Raw genomic sequence first — 21,290 nt, forward strand, 5'->3', positions numbered from 1 at the left:
TCAAACAGCTCTTACTGTCAGGAAGTTCTTCCTAATGTTTAGGTAGAATCTTCTTTCTTGTAGTTTGGAACCATTGCTCCGTGTCCGCTTCTCTGGAGCAGCAGAAAACAACCTTTCTCCCTCCTCTATGTGACATCCTTTTATATATTTGAACATGGCTATCATATCACCCCTTAACCTCCTCTTCTCCAGACTAAACATGCCCAGCTCCCTTAGCCATTCCTCATAAGGCATCGTTTCCAGGCCTTTGACCATTTTGGTTGCCCTCCTCTGGACACGTTCCAGTTTGTCAGTGTCCTTCTTGAACTGTGGTGCCCAGAACTGGACACAGTACTCCAGGTGAGGTCTGACCAGAGCAGAATACAGTGGCACTATTACTTCCCTTGATCTAGATGCAATACTCCTAGAGGATACTCCTACAGGGAACCAGACACAGGGCCTTCTCGGTAGTGGCGCCCACCCTGTGGAACACCCTCCCATCAGATGTCAAGGAGATGAATAAATATTACCTTCAAGAGACATCTGAAGGCAGCCCTGTATAGAGAAGCTTTTTAAGTTTTAATGTTTTACCTTTTTATGTTTATATATATGCTAGAAGCCACCAAGAGTGGCTGGGGCAACCCAGTCAGATGAGCAGGGTACAAATAAATTGTTGTTGTTGTTGCTGCTGCTGTTACTCCCCTCTTGGGTCACTTTCAGCATTAGAAATCAGGGAAATGCTATGGAATAGCTGAGAGTTGAACTTGTCCTACTGGACAAGAATATAAAACCCACAGCTGGATTGTTCTTTAGTGACACACTGGACTGTGAGCGCTCCAGTTGGAGAACAGCCTTTACCAAAGGTGTCATGGGCTTTGAAGCTACAGGGCTTTGAAGACACTCAAACTCAGGACGCAAGGGAGAAACGTGCTAAGAGGAAGGCACGCTTGACAAATCCACACTGTGATCAACTCCTGTCCGGGAACCAATGTCCCACTGTGGATCCAGAATTGGCTGTTTATGGAAGACAATTTTACTCAGCTACAAGTGATTGCCAAAGAAGAAGAAGAAGAACAGGGTGAAGTGCGGTAAAGGTAAAGGTAAAGGTACCCCTGCCCGTACGGGACAGTCTTGACAGACTCTAGGGTTGTGCGCTCATCTCACTCTAGAGGCTGGGGGCCAGCGCTGTCCGGAGACACTTCCGGGTCACGTGGCCAGCATGACGAAGCTGCTCTGGCGAACCGGCACCAGAGCAACACACGGAAACACCGTTTACCTTCCCGCTATAAAGCGGTACCTATTTATCTACTTGCAGTTAAGGGTGCTTTCGAACTGCTAGGTGGGCAGGAGCTGGGACTGAACAATGGGAACTCACCCCGCCGTGGGGATTTGAACCGCTGACCATGTGATCGGCAAGTCCTAGGCGCTGAGGTTTTACCCCCAGCGCCACCCGCGTCCCTCAGCTGGACCCAGTCCTATGGAAGTAGTGGTAGTGACCATGAAATTGCCCCAAATGACACACTGCTAAGAGCACAGGCTTCTATTTTTATCCACATACAGTGTTGTTGTTGTTTAGTCGTTTAGTCGTGTCCGACTCTTCATGACCCCATGGACCAGAGCACGCCAGGCACTTCTGTCTTCCACTGACTCTCGCAGTTTGGTCAAACTCATGCTGGTAGCTTCGAGAACACTGTCCAACTATCTTGTCCTCTGTCATCCCCTTTTACTTGTGCCCTCCATCTTTCCCAAGATCAGGGTCTTTTCCAGGGAGTCTTCTCTTCTCATGAGGTGGCCAAAGTACTGGAGCCTCAGCTTTAAGATCTGCCCTTCCAGTGAGCACTCAGGGATGATTTCCTTAAGAATGGATAGGTTTGATCTTCTTGCAGTCCATGGGACTCTCAAGAGTCTCCTCCAGCACCAGAATTCAAAAGCATCCACATACAGTACCAGCATCAAATGAAAGAATGACCTATTACTTTCAGTTGCCTTTATATATCTTTTAGGCAGTGGTGGGGAACGCTGTGGCTCAGCAGACGTGTTGGGCTCCAACTCCCAGCAAACCCCAGTCTACATGGCCATTGGCCAGGAATTATGGGAGTTGGACAACATCTGGAGAGCCACAGGTTCACCATCCCTGCTTTAAGATATCATGACCTTGTACTGCAGATAAGAAAAAAAGAACACATTTATACCCAAGGTATGAAAGTTGCAATTCTCCAGTTGTACATGCATATCAAACCACAAACCACAGTGAAATGAAACACTAGAATGAGGTGTTGCTAAGTACATTGTGAGCCTTATCATCTCCTGCAAGAACACATTGACATTCCTGTGCTGCCCTGACTTCCTTAACAGTTGAATACTTAGTACCACAAAAAGGCAGTTTTCTTATCTACAGCCTACATTTTTAATATTTGAAATATATGTTTAATAAAAGATTTTGTGCTATTAGTGAATGAAATAGGCTCAGTTACTCAGTCTTCTTCTTTAAAGATATGTGCTGGAAAACTGAGGAAATAGCTGAAGGTGAGCTTACCTTTCACCACTGCCAAGCTGAAATAGAGTAGATTAGGAAACCTCTTCAGCAGTCTGTGTAGATGTGAATCTTTTAATATTTTAAATTGCACAGGTTGTACAATTGTACATCACCCAAGGAACCTTGATTTGAGGCAACGAACAGCTGTAATAAATAATAAATTGAATCTCCTCTACCCAGGAACAAGGGCCTTCTCGGTAGTGGTGCCCTCCCTGTAGAACACCCTCCCTACAGATGTGAAGGAGATAAAGAATTACACAACTTTTAGAAGACCTCTGAAGGCATCCCTGTGTTGGGAGGTTTTTAATGATTGATGTTTTTATTATGTTTTTAGATATGTTGCAAGCCACCCAGGCTGGCTAGGAAAACCCAACCAGATGGGCGAGGTATAAATTATAAAATTATTATTATTATTATTATTATTATTATTATTATTATTATTATTATTGAGGTGGTGGCACAACTGCCCTGCAAGTACTGTGCAAACTAGGGATTCAAGGATCTTGTCTGCAGTCGGAACCATGAACTTGAGCTGATCTCACACAGATCATATATTGGGGAGTCTGGGGGGAAAAGCCCCTACCTTTGAAATTCATGAGACCTTTGAAAGAGTTGGGCCTCATATAGGCTGCAGCAAAAGACATCCAGGGCCTGAACTTTTCCTTCATATTACTTGTATTTGATATATATGTGTGTCTTCTTGACAGGAATGCAAACATTTTGGACATTTGAAAGGCTTGATATTTGAAAAACATGCACTTCCACAATAATGTCATTTACCAAAGGCTAGCCAGAATCTCTTATTGCAGGGAACATTTATCCATTTTAAATAATATTTAATTCTAAAGAAACTGGGTCCATTTTTAAAGGAAATGTTAGGAACTTTGGGACTGTACTCTTATTCCATTGGGTATTGATATTATTGTTGTTGTTGTTGTTGTTATTTATTATTGTTGTTGTTGTTGTTGTTGTTGTTGTTATTTTATATGCTGCCCATCTTTGGATGCCTTCCAACAAATTATAAAACTACAGTAAAACATCAAGCTTCCCTATACATGGCTGCCTTCTGATGTCTTCTAAAAGTTGTATAATTGTTTATTTCCTTGACATCTGATGGGAGGGTGTTCCACAGGGCAGGCGCCACTACTGAGAAGGCCCTCTGCCTGGTTCCCTGTAACTTTAGTTCTTGCAGTGAGAACTGCCAGAAGGCCCTTGGAGCTGGATCTCTGTGTCCGGGCTAAACGATAGGGGTGGAGACGCTCCTTCAGAGTGTTCCCTATGGCATGTTGATAATCCAAAACTGTTTTCAGAATAGAAAATGTTGCCTTCTACAGCACGTGTTTCTCATCTCTTCTTCAATGGAATTTACCAGTGGTTATGCTGTCATAGTGAGTAGTTTATCAAGCTGCGTATGGCCAAGCCTTTCAACCCTCCAAGGAGTAAAGATGCAGCTGAAACAATTAACCTCTCCTCTAGCCAAGGATATGTTTTATTCAATTATGCTTTCTTGCTTGTATTTCTACACAGCTATGTGAGCTGAAGCCTACGTGGTTTTGTGCAACTCTGGTGACATTCAAACTCATTCTCTGGCAGCAAAAATAAGATTAAAAGCCTACAGGAGAGGTCATTCACTGGAAAGATAACAGCTTTATACTCATTACGCATCTTTTCTAGGGGCTGGATTTCCCTTTCCCAGGAAATAGGAAGGAAAATGATGGCAATCATTTGCAGTGGCAGTCTCTTTTGAAGGAGGGAACACTGCAGACATATGCCATTGTGTGTTTGAAAAAGTATTTGCTTACAAATGCACTTGCTGAGCAAGTATGGGTATACCAGGAAAGAATATACAGCATCACTCCAGGTTTGTAAAACCTAGCTCTAAGCACACGGGCTTGTTTCCTTAATTCTCTTTGTCTTACCTCTGAGTGGCATTTTCACATTAATATTATTATGAATTTCCTCATTATCAATTAGATTTATATAGTATATAGTAAATTTATATAGTAAATCTAATAAAGATGGCATACAAAAAAACATAAAAAATGCAATGTATAATACAGTGGTACCTCGGGTTAAGTACTTAATTCGTTCCAGAGGTCCGTTCTTAACCTGAAACTGTTCTTAACCTGAAGCATCGCTTTAGCTAATGGGGCCTCCTGCTGCAGCCGCGCCACCGGAGCACGATTTCTGTTCTCATCCTGAAGCAAAGTTCTTAACCCGAGGTACTACTTCTGGGTTAGCGGAGTCTGTAACCTGAAGCATATGCAACCTGAAGCCTATGCAACCCGAGGTACCACTGTAATTAAACAAAGAAGACAACAAAAACATCCTTTTATGGAGGCAAGTCAGGTATAGTCAACTTGACTAGTCTCACTTTTGATCAGAGTTGCAGAACACTGTTGGCCTCGTGGGCCAGATTGTTATCTCCTACTACCAGCCAACTTTGACCAATCATTGGAAATAATGACACCAGGTTCTATGCACCAGCCAATGTTGATGCATGGGGGTGGTGGAGGGGAAGGGGGTCTGCTTCATCAACACATTGCCCACAGGGACTGCACTGGCAAAGCAGCACCAAGCAGGTGTGAAGTCTCTGCTCATCAGCTGAAAAACAAAGAGTTCAGAGGTCAGAGGAAGATTCAGCACTCACACCCCGCTCATCACCTAACAAGTGGAGAGTTAAATCCTGATGCTTTGGTGGCATAAACCAGTTCCCTGTGGGCACGGCCAGTGCAGAATTGAACCCTGCCCATCTGCTGGCATCATCTACCCACTGGTGTGTCATCAGCTGATTGACTCATAGGCATGATTATGAGGAGACGGCCTCATGGGCCAAATTGGATCCCCTGGTGGGAGAAGAATGGCTCTCCCTGCCTTATCTGGCTAGTCATGGCAGCAGGGATGGGGAATGGGTGGCCCTACAGATGGGGTTGGACTCAACTTCCATCACCCAGCAATCAGGACAGCCAATAGTTAGGGATGAAGGACTTTGCAATCTGACCACATCCAGAGCACTACAGATTCCCCACCTCTACTTTTTAGTATTTTTTTTTAAAAATGCACCTAATTGTGAATATAGAACAGATGGTTTCTTCTGTGGTTATTTGTTGTTGTTTAGTTGTTTAGTTGTGTCTGACTCTTCGTGACCCCATGGACCAGAGCAAACCAGGCACTCCTGTCTTCTACTGTCTCCCACAGTTTGGTCAAACTCATGCTGGTAGCTTTGAGAACACTATCCAACCATCTCGTCCTCTGTCGTCCCCTTCTCCTTGTGCCCTCTATCTTTCCCAACATCAGGGTCTTTTCCAGGGAGTCTTCTCTTCTCATGAGGTGGCCAAAGTATTGGAGCCTCAGCTTCAGGATCTGTCCTTCCAGTGAGCACTCAGGGCTGATTTCCTTCAGAATGGACAGGTTTGATCTTCTTTTGCAGTCCATGGGACTCTCAAGAGTCTCCTCCAGCACCAGAATTCAAAAGCATGGACTGTGGTTATACTTCCAAACAAGTCCTTATGCACAGAAACTTCCTCTTATTGTGTACCTTCTTTGGTCAGTAGGAGATACAGACACAAAATACCATATTTCAGGGGATTTTGTGAGACGGATGAACTGCGAGTATGGATTTCTAGAATTAAAAGTCCCTATAACGTTCCCAACCACTAGAAAATGGTGCAGGCTACATTAGCAAATATGCACTAGTCCTACTTGCAGTTATTTTCATTCTGAAAGGTGCAAGGAAACTTTCAGAAACTCTTTCACTGTTAGCATTCTAATATTCCTACACAACATAGCAATAATGATGGCAGTAACAATAATAACAATATTTTTATTTATAGTGTGCTAATCTAAACTTTTTGTCCACGGCGTTGTCTTGGCGGGATACTGGAGTGGCTTGCTGGTTCCTGCTCCATGATCACTGCAGATGGTGACAGCAGTCACGAATTTAAAAGACGCCTGCTTCCTGGGAGAAAAGCGATGACAAATCTAGACAGCATCTTAAAAAGCAGAGACATCACCTTGCCAACAAAGGTCCGTATAGTGATGTATGGAAGTAAGAGCTGGACCATAACGAAGGCTGATCACCGAAGAATTGATGCTTTTGAATTATGGTGCTGGAGGAGACTCTTGAGAGTCCCATGGACTGCAAGAAGATCAAACCTATCCATTCTGAAGGAAATCAGCTCTGAGTGCTTACTGGAAGGACAGATCCTGAAGCTGAGGCTCCAATACTTAGGCCACCTCATGAGAAGAGAAGACTCCCTGGACAAGACCCTGATGTTGGGAAAGATTGAGGGCACAAGGAGAAGGGGACGACAGAGGACGAGATGGTTGGACCGTGTTCTCGAAGCTACTAACATGAGTTTGACCAAACTGCGGCAGTGGAAGACAGGAGTGCCTGGGGTCACAAACTTTAAACACTCTGTGTGTTGAATGGTTAAGGATTAGGAAGTGGACTTTAATACCTGTTAACATTGGTTTCTCCCTCCTGTGAATGTTTCATCTCTTCCACCTTCCACCAAAGATGGACTGTGACACTCACAGTCACCACCACCATGCAGAACAGGACGTCTGCACAGCTATCTGCCCTGTTTTATTTGCTAGAAGGATTTGTCCTATTAGTGGAAGTTGGCTGGAGACACTAAGGATGTCTCAATAAAAGATCTAATCAGTTCACAGAACAAGAATTACAGTGCTCTTTTTTTAAAAACAGAAAATTTACTAATTGGAGAAGAAACGGAGCCCCAGCATGGCTGTGTGTGTGTGTGTGTGTGTGTGTGTGTGTGTACACATATCCTGCCTTTCCATATTAAAATGTAATGCAATGAAGCTTTAAAGTTTAAAACATTCCAGTTGGTTTTCCTCTGCTCATCCAGTGAAGGCTTCTATAGCAAGATGGAGGGAATTTTTGACAGCTTCTCCCCTCACCACTCCAAACTGCTCCAGAGGGCTAGAAGGCTCTTCGGAATAGCGGAGTGTGCCTTCATCGGTGTTCCTAGGTGGAAGTCATCACTTTTTATCTCTTCAGAGGGGCATCAACTGGATACCAACCCTCAGACAAAAACCCTTAAAAGGATACTACTGCGACAAATCAACTGCAGTATAAAAATACAGGAAATGGAACAGCAAATTCGGGTATTGGCTAGGTTAGGACAAAGGCCTTCTGGGATGAAAAATTCTTCAAGTTAGGGTGGAATATTGACAGGGAGGAAGCAACCTGATGAGACAGCAAGACTGAGCAAAGGTCCTCCCTCCTGCCCCTCTCTGAGAAGATAGTAAACACTGTGGAAGCTGACTGCACAGCACATGTGTCGGATGGGGAGATCTTGCATGCAGCATAAATTCTGTACGATAAAACTTCAAAGGATTATCTAGACTATTTTCCTTATCAGTAGCTGAAATAATAATTTCTAAATTAAGCAAGGGAACTTTGATGTACAAGGCATCATGGAAACCTCTTGCGATTTTCTTCCTTTCCATTACTGTAGAAAAGAAAAGCTAATGGCAGAAAAGGGAAGCGAACTAAAAAATTGTATTTTGCAATACTAAAGTTGAAAGGCAGTTGTCACCCATGTTGTGTCATGTGAGCAAATCACTGGCAAATCCTGTTTCAGAGGTGGCTCTTGCCTATTTTCAAACAACTTCCTTGCTCTATGATGATGAAATGTTCTGGTGAACATTACACTTCTTGCATCTGATTATGCTGACTCTATTTTATGAAAGTTTATGCAGTAATAAATTTGTTAAGGCTTTAAGGTATTACAAGACATTGTCCTTGCATGCGTGAATGTTCTGCTATTGATCAAAACTTGAATCTGTAGGTTTTTGTGTGAAAGCAATGACAGTGTTGCACACAAAGAGTTCTGTTTGAGCACTCGGACTTCCACTTTCTCTTCCTATGCAACCTCAAAATCTTCTCCAGAGGGTCCTCCAACTCTCTGGATATTTTGAGAGTGTGTGTGTGTAGAGGGAACTGAAGGAAAGATGGAATGAAAGTTCTATTGTACAGGCAGAAGTCTGCTGTTATAGAATATGACCGACTGACATCATTTACCTATGGCAAGAAGTCTATAGGTAACTTTATGGGGCTTATTTTTCTTTCAGTGCAGAGTACTGACTTAGAGTGTTTCTGCAATCTTTGTTTTATTTACAGATGCATTAGCAAGACATGCTAAAGTCAATAAATACTCCTGCAAAAGCCAACAAATCTGCCACCCCCTACACTAGACTGCAAGAGACAGCCCTACACCCCAATATGATTCAGCTTCTGCAAACTCGCAATTCCCTCCCTCTCCCAATTCAAGACAGCCAAACTTTTTCTCTGCTTTCTTCAAATAGCTGAAAGGTGGGTATGCCGTCATTCGTCAAGCGAGTAATGAAGCATTACAAAAACCTGTTTAACAGAGAGGACAGTGATTAATCAGCTAAGTTTATCTTATCCCCCACCACCCACCAGAGATTAAAGGTAGAGTAAGTTCCAGTTCTGAGGTCACTCCCTGTGCTACAGATATGTTATTTAATACAAATAGCTAATTAAGAAAGAAAAATGAACTTGAATGCAATGGCCCACATAAAAGTTTCTGGCTTTGATGCACATGCTTCTACTTGCTTACATCTTTCATATGTGTTACCTTTTTTTGCAAATGGATGCAACCTGAATAGTACACTTGTGACACTGGAATTTCCTGGACTTGGGTCAGACATCCTTACTGTAGCAGAGTGGGAGTATTTTGGGACCAGAAATTGTGCAAAGATCCATCAGATGACTTTGTTTAGTCATTTAGTCGTGTCTGACTCTTCATGACTCCATGCCAGGCACTCCTATCTTCCACAGTTTGGTCAAACTCATGTTAGTAGTTTCGAGAACACTGTCCAATCATCTCGTCCTCTGTCATCCCCTTCTCCTTGTGCCCTCCATCTTTCCCAGCATCAGGGTCTTTTCCAGGGAGTCTTCTCTTCTCATGAGGTGGCCAAAGTATTGGAGCCTCAGCTTCAGGATCTGTCCTTCCAGTGAGCACTCAGGGCTGATTTCCTTCAGAATGGATAGGTTTGATCTTCTTGCAGTCCATGGGACTCTCAAGTCTCCTCCAGCACCATAATTCAAAAATATCAGTTCTTCAATGACCAGTCTTCTTTATGGTCCCGCTCTCACTTCCATACATCACAACTGGGAAAACCATAGCTTTAACTATACAGACCTTTGTTGGCAAGGTGATGTCTCTGCTTTTAAAGATGCTGTCTAGGTTTGTCATCGCTTTTCTCCCAAGAAGCAGGCGTCTTTTAATTTTGTGACTGCTGTCACCATCTGCAGTGATCATGGAGCCCAAGAAAGTAAAATCTCTCACTGCCTCCATTTCTTCCCCTTCTGTTGCCAGGAGGTGATGACAACTGTACCATAAATTTAATCGATAATAAAAATAATAGAAACCCATTTGGATGTTATCCCATCCAGTGGCGTAGAGTGGGTTGTCAGCACCCGGGGCAAGGCAAGTAATTTGCGCCCCCTAACCCTGGATTTGCGCCCCCTAACCCTATCCCTAACCCTAACCCCCAGATGTTGCGCCCAGTGCGGCCGGCACCCCCTGCACCCCCCACGCTATGCCACTGATCCCATCTTCCCCAAATTATCCCTAGGTATTCTGAGGATCCCAATTTCCACACTGAATTGTTTGTGCCATGAGCCCACAAATTCATAAGATTCTTTACATTCTTCTCTTTACAATAATAATTAAGTTAGGTCCTTAGTGCCCCTTTCCTTCAAGCACTAATGACCAAGTGTGACACCCCCTTCCAAACAGAGTCAAGAGCTAAAGAAAAATTACTTTTCTTCTCCTTTCTGTTGTCAGAAATGTTAAGTGACGTCAACAATGTTATAATCTCATTCATAGGTATGCTGCACACGTTGGAATCAATGAGTGGCTACAGAAATGCCGCCCCTGGAAATGATGGGATGATAATACCAACAATACGATCCTGATGACGTTTTAAGATTGGGCCATTGGTTAATAAATTTTGATGGAAGCTGAAGAGAGGAGAGAAATTTAGCTTGTATCTTCCTAATGAGCTTCTAAGTACATGCTCTGTAGGATTAAAACATTTTTGTTACAAAGAGGAATTATGATAGTTTCCTTCAGCACAATTTCCAAAATCAAACATGATGCAGTCTCTCAAAAAAAAACACAGTGCCTTGTGGGGCAAACAAAAGAGGAGGAAGGACAAAACCAAAATGGTGAGAGCCACCTTGAAACAACCTTGGATTAGACCATTTACAATATGGAATAACTGTTTGTCAGTTTCATAAATTATGTAAGGTTGTGGCTTCTGATTCATTGGAAGGTCAGCAGTTTGAATCCCCATGACAGGGTGAGCTCCTGTTGCTCAGTTCCTGCCAACCTAGCAGTTCGAAAGCACCTCAAAGTGCAAGTAGATAAATAGGCACCACTCCGGCGGGAAGGTAAATGGTGTTTATGTGCGCTGCTCTGGTTCGCCAGAAGTGGCTTAGTCATGCTGGCCACATGACCCGGAAAAACTGTCTGCGGACAAACGCTGGCTCCCTCAGCCAGTAAAGCAAGATGAGCACCACAACCCCAGAGTCGTTTGTGACTAGACTTAATGGTCAGGGGTCCTTTACCTTTACCTTTTAGTGAGATATTTACAAAAGCAGTAGAATGTACTATATGGGGAAAGGCTGTAGCATGTAGCTTTGTGTACAAAAGGTTCCAAATTTAATCTCTGGTATCTACAGGCAAGGCTGGGAAAGACTCCTCCCTAAAACATTAGAGAGCCATTGCCAGTTGCTGTCTATAGTACCAGTTGGACCAGTGGTTGCTATGTGCCAACTTCCTAAGTTTCTATTAAGGATTTTGGAGCAAACTACCTAATTTTTTCACATTAAACTTCAGATCTATATAGATCTAGCTCCTCTAGTGCCACAGAATCCTAGAATTGTAGAGATAGAAGGAACACCGAGGGTCATCTAATGCAACTCCCTGCAATGCAGGAATATCAACTAACGTATCCATGACAGGTGGCCATCCAACCTCTGCTTAAAAACCTCCAAGGAAGGAGAGTCTACCACCTCTTGTGGGAGTCTGTTCTACTTAAGCTTTTTGAAACCTGCCTTCTTAATGTCCCGAGTGCATGTCTGACTACACTCAGCTTCCCTTTGCCTTGGTATCATGAAACCCAGGAGGACATGATCACTTCCTCCAAAGGTTCCTTGAACTTTCACTTGGTGATCAGTTGGTGAGGATCTTTTAGTGAGGACCAGCTCCAAGAGAGATGAGCCCCTTGTTGCTTCTTCAACCTTCTGGGAAATGAAATTTTCTGTGAAGCACTTGTGGAATTTTTGGACCTTACATTCTTGACAGAGTTTGAGTTCCAAGAGATATTGGGGGTAGTTAAAGTCTCCCATGACAACCAAACATTCAAAGGGGAGCTACAGTAATCTGCTCAATAAAGGCACCATCTACATCTTCAGATTGGGTTGGATGTCTATAGCAGATACCCACATTAGGGTCACTGCTGTTTCCTTCTCTTACAATTTTTTCCCATATATTCTGAATCTTCCTTCCATGCTGCAAGTCATGGATCTCTTTAAAAGTGTACACACACTTGATGTATAATGCTACTCCGCCTCCATTCCTGTTTGATCCATTCCTTTTGGTCATGAGTCTCATCCTACCGCATTTGAGAAATGCCTGTTAGGTCATATTTGTCACCCTCAAGAGCTCAAGTTCTCTTTGCTTGTTTCCCATACTCTATGCATTAGTATAGAGACAACTGAAATCATGGATCATTCCTCCACAAACTGCTACCTCTGTTTCCCTCTGTAGGGAGTTACCTGCCGCTGCCACCACATCTCTTCCTTCTCAGGAGAGTGGCAGTAAATAGAAATGTAGTAAAAAATAATATATATTTATGAAATCAAAAGTCAGTAGATCTACTGACTAGACCAGGCATAGGCAAACTCCACCCTCCAGATGTTTTGGGACTACAATTCCCATCATCCGTGACCACTGGTCCTGTTAGCTAGGGATCATGGGTGTTGTAGTCCCAAAACATCTGGAGGGCTGAGTTTGCCTATGCCTGCTCGAGACACGTGCCCTGATCTAACCCATTAAGCATATGGGTTAAAGAACTCATCTGCCTCCCATGAATCAATTAAAAATATAGTGCAGGTCAAAATTTGGTCTGATGCTGGATGTATGATTTTTGTGGGATATGGAAAGCTATGTGTAGCATTTTTTATTTGTATTGTCTCAGATAAAATCCAGAACAATAACTATAAGGTTGGAATTGCAGAGTGAAGTGGCTGTCAATGTTTAGATGTCCACATATAAAAATACAATTAAGATTTTTCAGAATCAATGTATTGATGTTGTGGGAGGTGCTGTCATTACTTTTTCATGATGCTTCAGTTAAATCTCTGTAAATGTAAATGCTGGTCAAAAATCTATGATCCAGCATCCTCAGCCTCAGTAGTGCTTGAGCCTCTAGGCTTTAAAGCATTGCCATGTATTCAGGCCTGACACTCTGTTGTAGCCGTAATGAAAAATGCATCAGGATGCAGACCAGTCCACATTCACCCTATCGATCAGCAGATATGTCTTATTTAAGAATATGGTCTTTATGAATCTTGGGGTTATTGAATGTGCACACACGCAAATAATTCAGCTTTAATTCTAAAACCCAGATATGGAATTCTTATTTTTGTTAAAATGTGTATTTTTTTTTAAAAAAAATCATCTGTGGTGAAGCCAAAGTACACATATGCAATTATGATATGGTTACCAGACGTCCCCATTTCCCGGGGACAGTCCCCGGATTTACAAATCTGTCCCCAGACAAAATCCGTCCCCGGAATGTCCCCAGATTTCATTTAATGTCCCCAGATTTATATTTTAAGTGTTGTAGATTTATTAGTAGGGAATGAATGTTGCGTGATTGGTTCAACGGCACAAGACACATCATATGGGGACTTCCGCTGAGGCAAAATGGTGGGCAGTGAACAGCTCCTGAAGCCAACCAGAGCCAACTGCGCCACCAGGCTGGCTCCGGGCTGCTAAGACTGCCGCTGCCGCCGCCACTACCAAAGGGGAACCAGGGACGCCTGGCACGTCAACTGGGGGAACTGCTGACCCCCCCCATTGACCCAAATTGAGCCGAGAGCAAGAGCGCCTGGCCTCCTGCCCGACTGCCTAGCGGCACTCTGGGGCCAGGAAAACTCCGGAGCTGATGCAGGGAGAAGGAGAAGGAAGAGAGAGAAAGAGGAAGGAGAAAAAAGAGGGGAGCCCCAACCTTGCCGCATCGCCACCACTGAGGAGAGGTAGGAGAGCACCGGGAGGGCAAGGACATGTAGCCGAGCCCAGGCCTGATCCAAGCCTACTCCACGGTGGCTAGCACTCCAAGAGAGCAGGCTGGGAGCCAGAGAAAGGCAGCGTGACAGAAACCACAGAAGAAAAGATACAGTGGTACCTCAGTATGCGAACGGGATCCGTTCCGGAGCGCTGTTCGCATCCCGAATGGAACGCAAGACACGACGGCATGTCTGCGCATGCGCAGGTCACGTTTCGCCGCTTCCGCGCATGCGTGTGACGTCATTTTGAGCGTCTGCGCATGCGCGAGCGGCAAAACCCGGAAGTATTGCGCTCGGTTACTTCCAGGTTTCTGCGGAGCGCAACTCGAACGCACTCAACCTGAAGCGCATTCAACTCGAAATATGACTGTATTGCTTCTTCTTTTTTAAAAAAAAATAAATCTTTTTTTAATAACCATTTTTTTCTCTTTTCCAAAAAAAAAAAAAAAAGTGTCCCCAGATTCAGTGAGAAGATTTGAAGTCTGTCCACTGCCTTCCTTCCGCCCTGTTTGGAGACAATTGAGAATTCTTTGCAAAGTCACACATGCTGCCAGTGGCGTAGCGTGGGGGGTGCAGGGGGGGGCGGCCGCACCGGGCGCAACATCTAGGGGGGGGCACGCTTGCCGCCTCCGGAGTCGCCGAAGAGCCTCGGGCGCAGGCTGTAGCAGAGCCCCATGTCTCGCGGAACCGACGAGCTGTGCGCGCGTCCAGGCTGAAGGCGTCCGGCAGGCAGCGGCTCTCAGCACTTGCCGCGGTCCCCGCACGTCAGGGCCGCAGAGGACGCACCAGGCAGCCCCTCCTCACAGCCCCGCCGCCGCCACCGCTGCTGCTGCAGCTGCTGGGCCACATTGCATTTTCCTTGCCTCTCTGCCCTCCTCCTCCTCCGGGCAAGCGGCGTCGTTTGGGCGGCAGCGCCAGCGGCAACTTGCCTCAGATCACCTGACACAGACCCGCCGCCGCCGCCGTGGCTACCTTACCGTAAATACCCCAGCCCAGGCAGCAGCAAGAAGAAGCTGGCAGCGGTGGCAGGTTAGGGGTTAGGGGCGCAAATTACTTGCCTTGCCCCGGGTTAGGGGGCGCAAATTACTTGCCTTGCCCCGGGTTAGGGGGCGCAAATTACACCTGACACAGACCCCCCGCCGCCGCCGTGGCTACCTTACCGTAAATACCCGAGCCCAGGCAGCAGCAAGAAGAAGCTGGCAGCGGTGGCAGGTTAGGGGTTAGGGGCCCAAATTACTTGCCTTGCCCCGGGTTAGGGGGCGCAAATTACTTGCCTTGCCCCGGGTTAGGGGGCGCAAATTACACCTGACACAGACCCGCCGCCGCCGCCGTAGCTACCTTACCGTAAATACCCGAGCCCAGGCAGCAGCAAGAAGAAGCTGGCAGCGGTGGCAGGTTAGGGGTTAGGGGCGCAAATTACTTGCCTTGCCCCGGGTTAGGGGGAGCAAATTACTTGCCTTGCCCCGGGTGCTGACAACCGACGCTACGCCGCTGCATGCTGCCACTCTCTGGCAAGCTCAGCTCCCCTTCCCCTTCCCGTGCGCCTCTCTTGTCAGCCTGGCTCCCCCCCTCCCCAAGCTCTCCAATAGTACCGCCAATCAGCAGGGGCCCTTGTGGACACAGGGGCGTGGCCAGGGAAGACGCGGCTCCAGGGCTGTATAAAAGGGCGCGCGGGGCGACGGACTTTCTGTGGCGAGAAGAACTCGCGGGTTGGGCTCGAAGTACCCAGCGTCTACTGCGAAGTTGGGTTAAAAAAAAGCACATAGTACATTAAAATGGCAGGAGGGAGGCAGTGATGTTCCTTCATAAGGGCCGGAAACTTGGCTTGCACACTTGTTCAACCCTGAGAAACTTCGTCTTAAGGGGAGTTGCCTTGCGGAAAGCGCACTTTCTGAGGGAAGTCTGCGTCTGGCGCGGGATTCTTGAGAAAGGCGCGCGTGGACGGAGAGCCAGCAGCTCTATTGACCTTGCTCCCGAAAAAAAGGGCTTGGGGAGAAGGGAAACCTGAGGGCCCGGCGCCCAGCACCTGGTTTCCCCGCCTCCGCCAGCCCTTGGCGGCAGCAGCTGCCCCCTTGCCGCCGCCGCCGCTCACCTCTCCCCTCAGGTGCAGCCGCCGCGAAGCGCCACTGTCTCCGGGCGCCGGGCGCGAGGAGGAGGCAGCGGCGGCGGCGCGCGTTCCCGCCCCTTTCCCCTCCCCCCCGGCTCCTGAGCTGCGCCAGGAGGGAGAGCTGCCGAGGGGGCTTCGATTCCACGCTCGCCTCCGCCCCAGGATCGGGCTCCGGAGCGACCTCGGCGCCTGCGGCGCGCTCCCTTGCCCCTGCAGCGGCTCCTCTTCGCCCTTGCGCTTCGTCGGGTGGCTTGCGCGCCCACCGACCCGAACTTGTCCGCGAAGGGCGGGAGAGCAAGCGCTGGAGTTGCGTGTGAGGGAGAGAGAGAGAGCGCGCGCGCGTGTGTCTCCTCCTCCTCCCCCCCTCCCGCCTCTTTGCCTGCGATTCTTAACCTCGACCGGCGTCCATCCTCCTCAGTGCAGCGCAGCCCGCCGACGACGACGTTGGGGGAGCCGCTGTGTGTGTGTGTGTGTGTGTGTGTGTGTGGAGCTGCTCCTGCCCGCCCTCGCCTGCCTCTCTCTCGGTCCCTCTCCCGGCGAGGACGAAGCATGCAGCCGGCGCTGGCGCTCTAGGGGCTCGCCGGCGGTCGCAATGCAGCTCGGCGCAGGCGGCGGCGGCGGGGAGAGCGAGCTTTTCTCCAAGGCGGCGCGGCGCGAGGCTGGGGGCGGCGGCGGCGGCTGCTGCGGCGGCGGCGACGGCGACGGCGGCTGCTGCTTCTTCTTGACGGGCTTCTAGCCTGGACGGAGCGGGATTCCAACATGCCGTGCTGAGCAGGACCAGGAGGCGCCAGAAACAGGGGCTGGGCTCGCGCGTCGTCCGCTCGCTCGCTCGCTTGGCCAGCGGACTTCCGAGGGGCTCGCCTTGCCTTCGCGGCCGGCGGGACTCACACCTCCGCTGCTTCGGAGGGGGACTCTGCCTGGGGATCCGCCTCGACGTCGCCTCCCTGCCCTGACTTCGCTCGGGGATTTGGATTCTGCCTTGGGACCTTGGAACTTAGGAGGAGGAGGAGGAGGAGGGGGGGGCTTTATTTATATATATTTTTAAGGGGGTCTCTATTTTTTAGGGGGGGTCTCTCTTTTTTTGAGGGGGTCTCTATCCCCACCCCCGAAAGGGAAAGCGATCGGGTCCCCCCCAGCGCCGGATCCGCGTCTCTCCGTGGGGATCCGACGGTGACCTCGAGGAGACGATGAAGCTGCTGGTGGCGCTGGCTTGGCTCTGCCCGGGCGCGCTGCTGCTGCTGCTCCGCCTGGGCGAGGTGGCGCCGCAGCCTTGCCCGGCTCCGTGCTCCTGTTCCGGGAGCACCGTGGACTGTCACGGGCTGGCGCTGCGGAGCGTCCCCAGGAACGTCCCTCGCAACACCGAGAGGCTGTAAGTCGCCTTCCTCCCCGCAGATTTCCCACACCCACCTCCCCAGAAACACACCTGCCGCCCTCCCCTCCCCTCCCCCCCCCCCCGTGCCCAGGTCCCAACATCCTTACCACCCCCTTCCCTCTCATCCAGCCAACATGTCAAGCAACCCATTGCTGTTGCCAGAGGATGGAAGACATTTCCTTCCCCCCATTTAAAAAAAGCAAAGCTAAGTGGAAATGGAATTCGTGCTTTCAATTCTCCCAACACTTTCCCTGGTTCCTTTCTAGGGTGCCTCAGTCTCCCCCTGCCCCCAGCTTTGTTATTCCCCCCCCCAATTTTTTTTATTTGTTTTCACAACATTATAAACAAACAAACACATAAGACAAACAAACATAAATCATAGCCTTATTGAAAATTACACTTGTTAACATTGTTAAGGGACTTCCTCGCTTCCCCTTGGTTGAATTTCGTTGCATGTCCTTTTAACGGTTTTCCCAATCACAGTTCTTATAAAATTTAACTTAAACATTAACGTCCTTAGATTTTCACATTATGAAACTAAACGTATTAATTCGACGCTTAACATAAATAAAATCCTAAGGCAATTAAGTATCTGCAAGTTGTTTTCTGTTAATTTAACTTAACATATTTAACTAAGTAATCATTAAATTTAATCCACTCTTCCTGATACTCCTCCCCTGCTCCCAGCTTTGAAGCAGCCATTCTCCAGTGCATAGTTGCATTATAGGTACCATGCGCAGCAGCAGGCTTTCAGAGTAGTTCACAGTTGAAGTTTCAGAGCTTTATTTCCTTCTGAAGAGCCACCTTTATACTGTATGCTTTTGTTTAGTTCTTAATGCAGTTCTTTATTATGGGTGTACAAAGCTATACCCCACTTTGGCTGCTTTGCAAAGGAGTTGCTAAAAGTGGCTTACAAGTGTGGAAACAAATAAGAATCCAGCCATTAAAAGGCAAGTCTGTCAAATTAAACAGCAGGAGAAATGCAAAAAAGCAGCACCAGCGATCAATACACGGAGTTCCTTATGGGCCTCCCCCCCCCTTAAAAAAAAAAATCAATGTATGTTGCAGATGGCTTGTGTTGTGGTTAGTGCTGGTGGTTACCAATCTCTTTAGGACTTCCGCTATTTCATATTTTTTTTAGTGTTGTACCAATACCAGATGTCCTTTATCACTTTCTCTGCTGCCTTAGAACACGTATGCACACACAGATCAATGTATCTTATTTTAGAACACCACAGCCTCAAATTAGCTGCTCCTTATTTCGGAATACTTCAAGTTCCTTGAACAAATACCCAGTTATTCCTTTATTTCTAAATTATTGATTTGGTAAACCCAGCTTACCTTCCCCCCTCCCTTTCCTGCAATTCTCATTATGGGGTTTGGGTAATGTAAGGAGACATGAAAGAACCAGGCCATTAGTTCCACTGCTTTGCTCCCCCCCCCCTTACTCAGCAGTAATAAGCAAAATACACTGCTGTTAATTTGGGTCGGGAAGAGACTATGTGTGAGATGGCCCTTTCCATGCTTCCCTCCATATTTATCTTCTTCCCCCTGCCCTTTAAACGGATTGAAATACACCTATTCTTCTGATCTGCGGAAATGACTTGTAGAAAACAGCTTGTAGAATACACTTCAGGCCAACTTCAGTGCAGACTTAAAATGGGAAGAGTAATTTGCAAAAGCCCTCTGCCTGAAATTTCACCAGCTCAAAGTGGAGTCACCAAGACAAACTTTACCAGCCCATTTCAATCCACCTTTGTTTCACTTAGGTTTGTTTTTATAAAAAAAAGAAAAAGACTATTATTTATTTTATTTCTGAATCTCTTACCCTGAGGCATCCAGAAGCAATTTACAAAACCTACTCTGACTTTTCAAGAAGGCACTTTAAAAATCAAGACAGAGGATTTCCTGCTACTAGGAAACCCTGCTTTTAACAATACTCCTTTGCCCCAAAGGTGGAATTCTGAATTCTTCCCCCAACAAAATATTTATATCATTTGTACAGACTGCTGAATAATTTGGGGCTGGAGGCAGAGAGATACTACTAAAAGGAACATGACACTTGTTTGCCACACAGTTAGTTCCTTGTTACCTGCTTTCTCAAAATAGAATTGCATTTACTACTTGAAGTTTATTGTTCCAAAGATACAAAAAGTATTGAAGAGGTACCTAGTACCCACTTTGTAGATTTAAGTAAATCTGCCATATAATTCTTAGCCATTATGATCTTTCCTGACTGATCAGTTAGGTTTAAGAGTGTTCTTCAAAACACATCCTGATTGTCTTTGTAGCTATTAATGTAAGCAGCTTTGGGAGGAAAAAATGGAGAGTCATTAGCATTTTTCCTTTAAACTCAGAGAAAAATATCAGTGACTCATTAGTCTTAAGGGCAGGTGGGGGAAAATCTGTAGATCACTTGAGATTCCTGCTACTTTTCTTCAGTGGAATGTGCTAAATCTCTTCCCCAAATATAATGCATGTGGACTTAAGGTTAGTTTCCATATCAAGCTTTTCCTCCATAACTTTACTCTCAAGTAGTGAATCCAAGCTGAAGTCATGGAAATATAGCTGTCCCTTACTTAACTAATCATGACCAAATTGGAGTGAATTGAGATTCTGAGCTTTTCCATTATTTGTAAATATGTTGTACCTTTTACAATTACAGGACTAAATGAGATTTAATAAAATAAAATAAATTTAAACCCAGACATAGGGTTAAAAGAGATGAACACTTGGATCACATTGTTTGTAAGTTGACAAATATTTGCTTGGGTAAGCTTGGCTGTGTAAGTTTTAGGAATGCTGAGTTTTTCAGGAATGTTGCAGAGATGATGATGCCTTCCAGAAAAATCCTGGGCCCCAGGAAAGCTGTCAGATGTTTACTGTCCATTTCCTCCTTGCTTCACCATTCATTTGACTATTTGATGCCAGTGTTCCTGTCTGTTGTGGACTTTGTAATGGTCTTCAGGGGTTGTCTCTGAGTACCTGACTGAAGAAGTGGGCCAATGATTTTTCCCCTGTTCTCTGTAGGTCCAGGAAGTAACATACTAAGCATATCATTAAGTAAACACGTTTTGATTTCATCTGTGTTTCTCTCATTCATCCATTAAAAACAGCGAATGGACTTGTCCAGAGGCAGTGGTAGCAGTCATTAATCATAACTGTTCCTATCGCGAGAAAGTCAAATTTGTGAATGGCACACCACAAATCTCACTATTTCATGATAGGAACAGTCTAGAAACAATATATCCAAATGCTTTTTCAGTAAACTGGAAATTAAAACAAGTGCAAATGAAAGGAGAATTACTTTTACATAAACTTTTCAGGAATTTGCACCAACCTACAGTTAGATACTAATCCTCAAACTCTTTGTTGGAAATTCTTATTGTTTATTTGATTTTAATAAATAGCCACCAGTTCTGGAATGTTTTAACTTTACTACTTCTTCTTAGGGATCTTAATGGGAATAATATCACAAGGATCACAAAGACTGATTTTGCTGGCCTAAGACACCTTCGAGTTCTGTAAGTTGCCTTTTGTTGTATTTTATCCGTTACTATTGTATGCTGTATATGTGCAGTTCTGTGGAAAAAGACTTATTTTATCAACAAGGCTAATTCTTTACTTAACCTCTAAAATAACGACAACCAAACTTACACTGTATGAGAAAAAGCAGTTGGGAGATGACATAAAAATTTGGAAGACTGCCACAGTAGCAATTTTGTATTGTAGCCACTTGTGATTTTATTCTTTTCCTTGACTCTATAAATACAGCAAATTATTGACTTTCTGAAAACGAAATGCTTTTTAGCAAGCTGTAAAGAGAAATATCTTTTTTTTTAAAGGCTAACTGAATTAATTTGTTTGAATGCACTTTGAGTTTAGGATTGTCAGAAGTTATTCTAGTTAGCAGTAAAGGGAAATTCGGGAAAGAAAAGCTATC

The 21,290-nt window shown here is 45.8% G+C and overlaps 1 protein-coding gene and 1 long non-coding RNA gene across 7 annotated transcripts in view; one reads left to right on the top strand and one right to left on the bottom strand.

The window, feature by feature from the left end:
* Positions 1-21,290, bottom strand: part of LOC307223648 — a 730,364-nt gene that overhangs the window by 676,050 nt on the left and 33,024 nt on the right. The gene's annotated exons all lie outside the window — the stretch shown is intronic.
* SLIT2 (slit guidance ligand 2) overlaps positions 16,844-21,290 on the top strand; it is a 233,023-nt gene continuing 228,576 nt past the window's right edge. For 3 of the 6 annotated variants that reach the window (XM_079989604.1, XM_079989605.1, XM_079989606.1), the window contains exons 1-2: positions 16,844-17,344; positions 20,800-20,871. In XM_079989604.1, coding sequence (XP_079845730.1) covers positions 17,163-17,344; positions 20,800-20,871 — 254 coding nt within the window. In that variant the 5' untranslated portion in view covers positions 16,844-17,162. The remainder of the gene's footprint in view (positions 17,345-20,799; positions 20,872-21,290) is intronic. The other 3 variants (XM_079989602.1, XM_079989607.1, XM_079989603.1) reach the window with 2 other exon arrangements.

The sequence above is a fragment of the Podarcis cretensis genome (genome assembly GCF_951804945.1).
Source record: "Podarcis cretensis genome assembly, chromosome: 9".
Classification (NCBI taxonomy): Eukaryota; Metazoa; Chordata; class Lepidosauria; order Squamata; family Lacertidae; genus Podarcis; species Podarcis cretensis.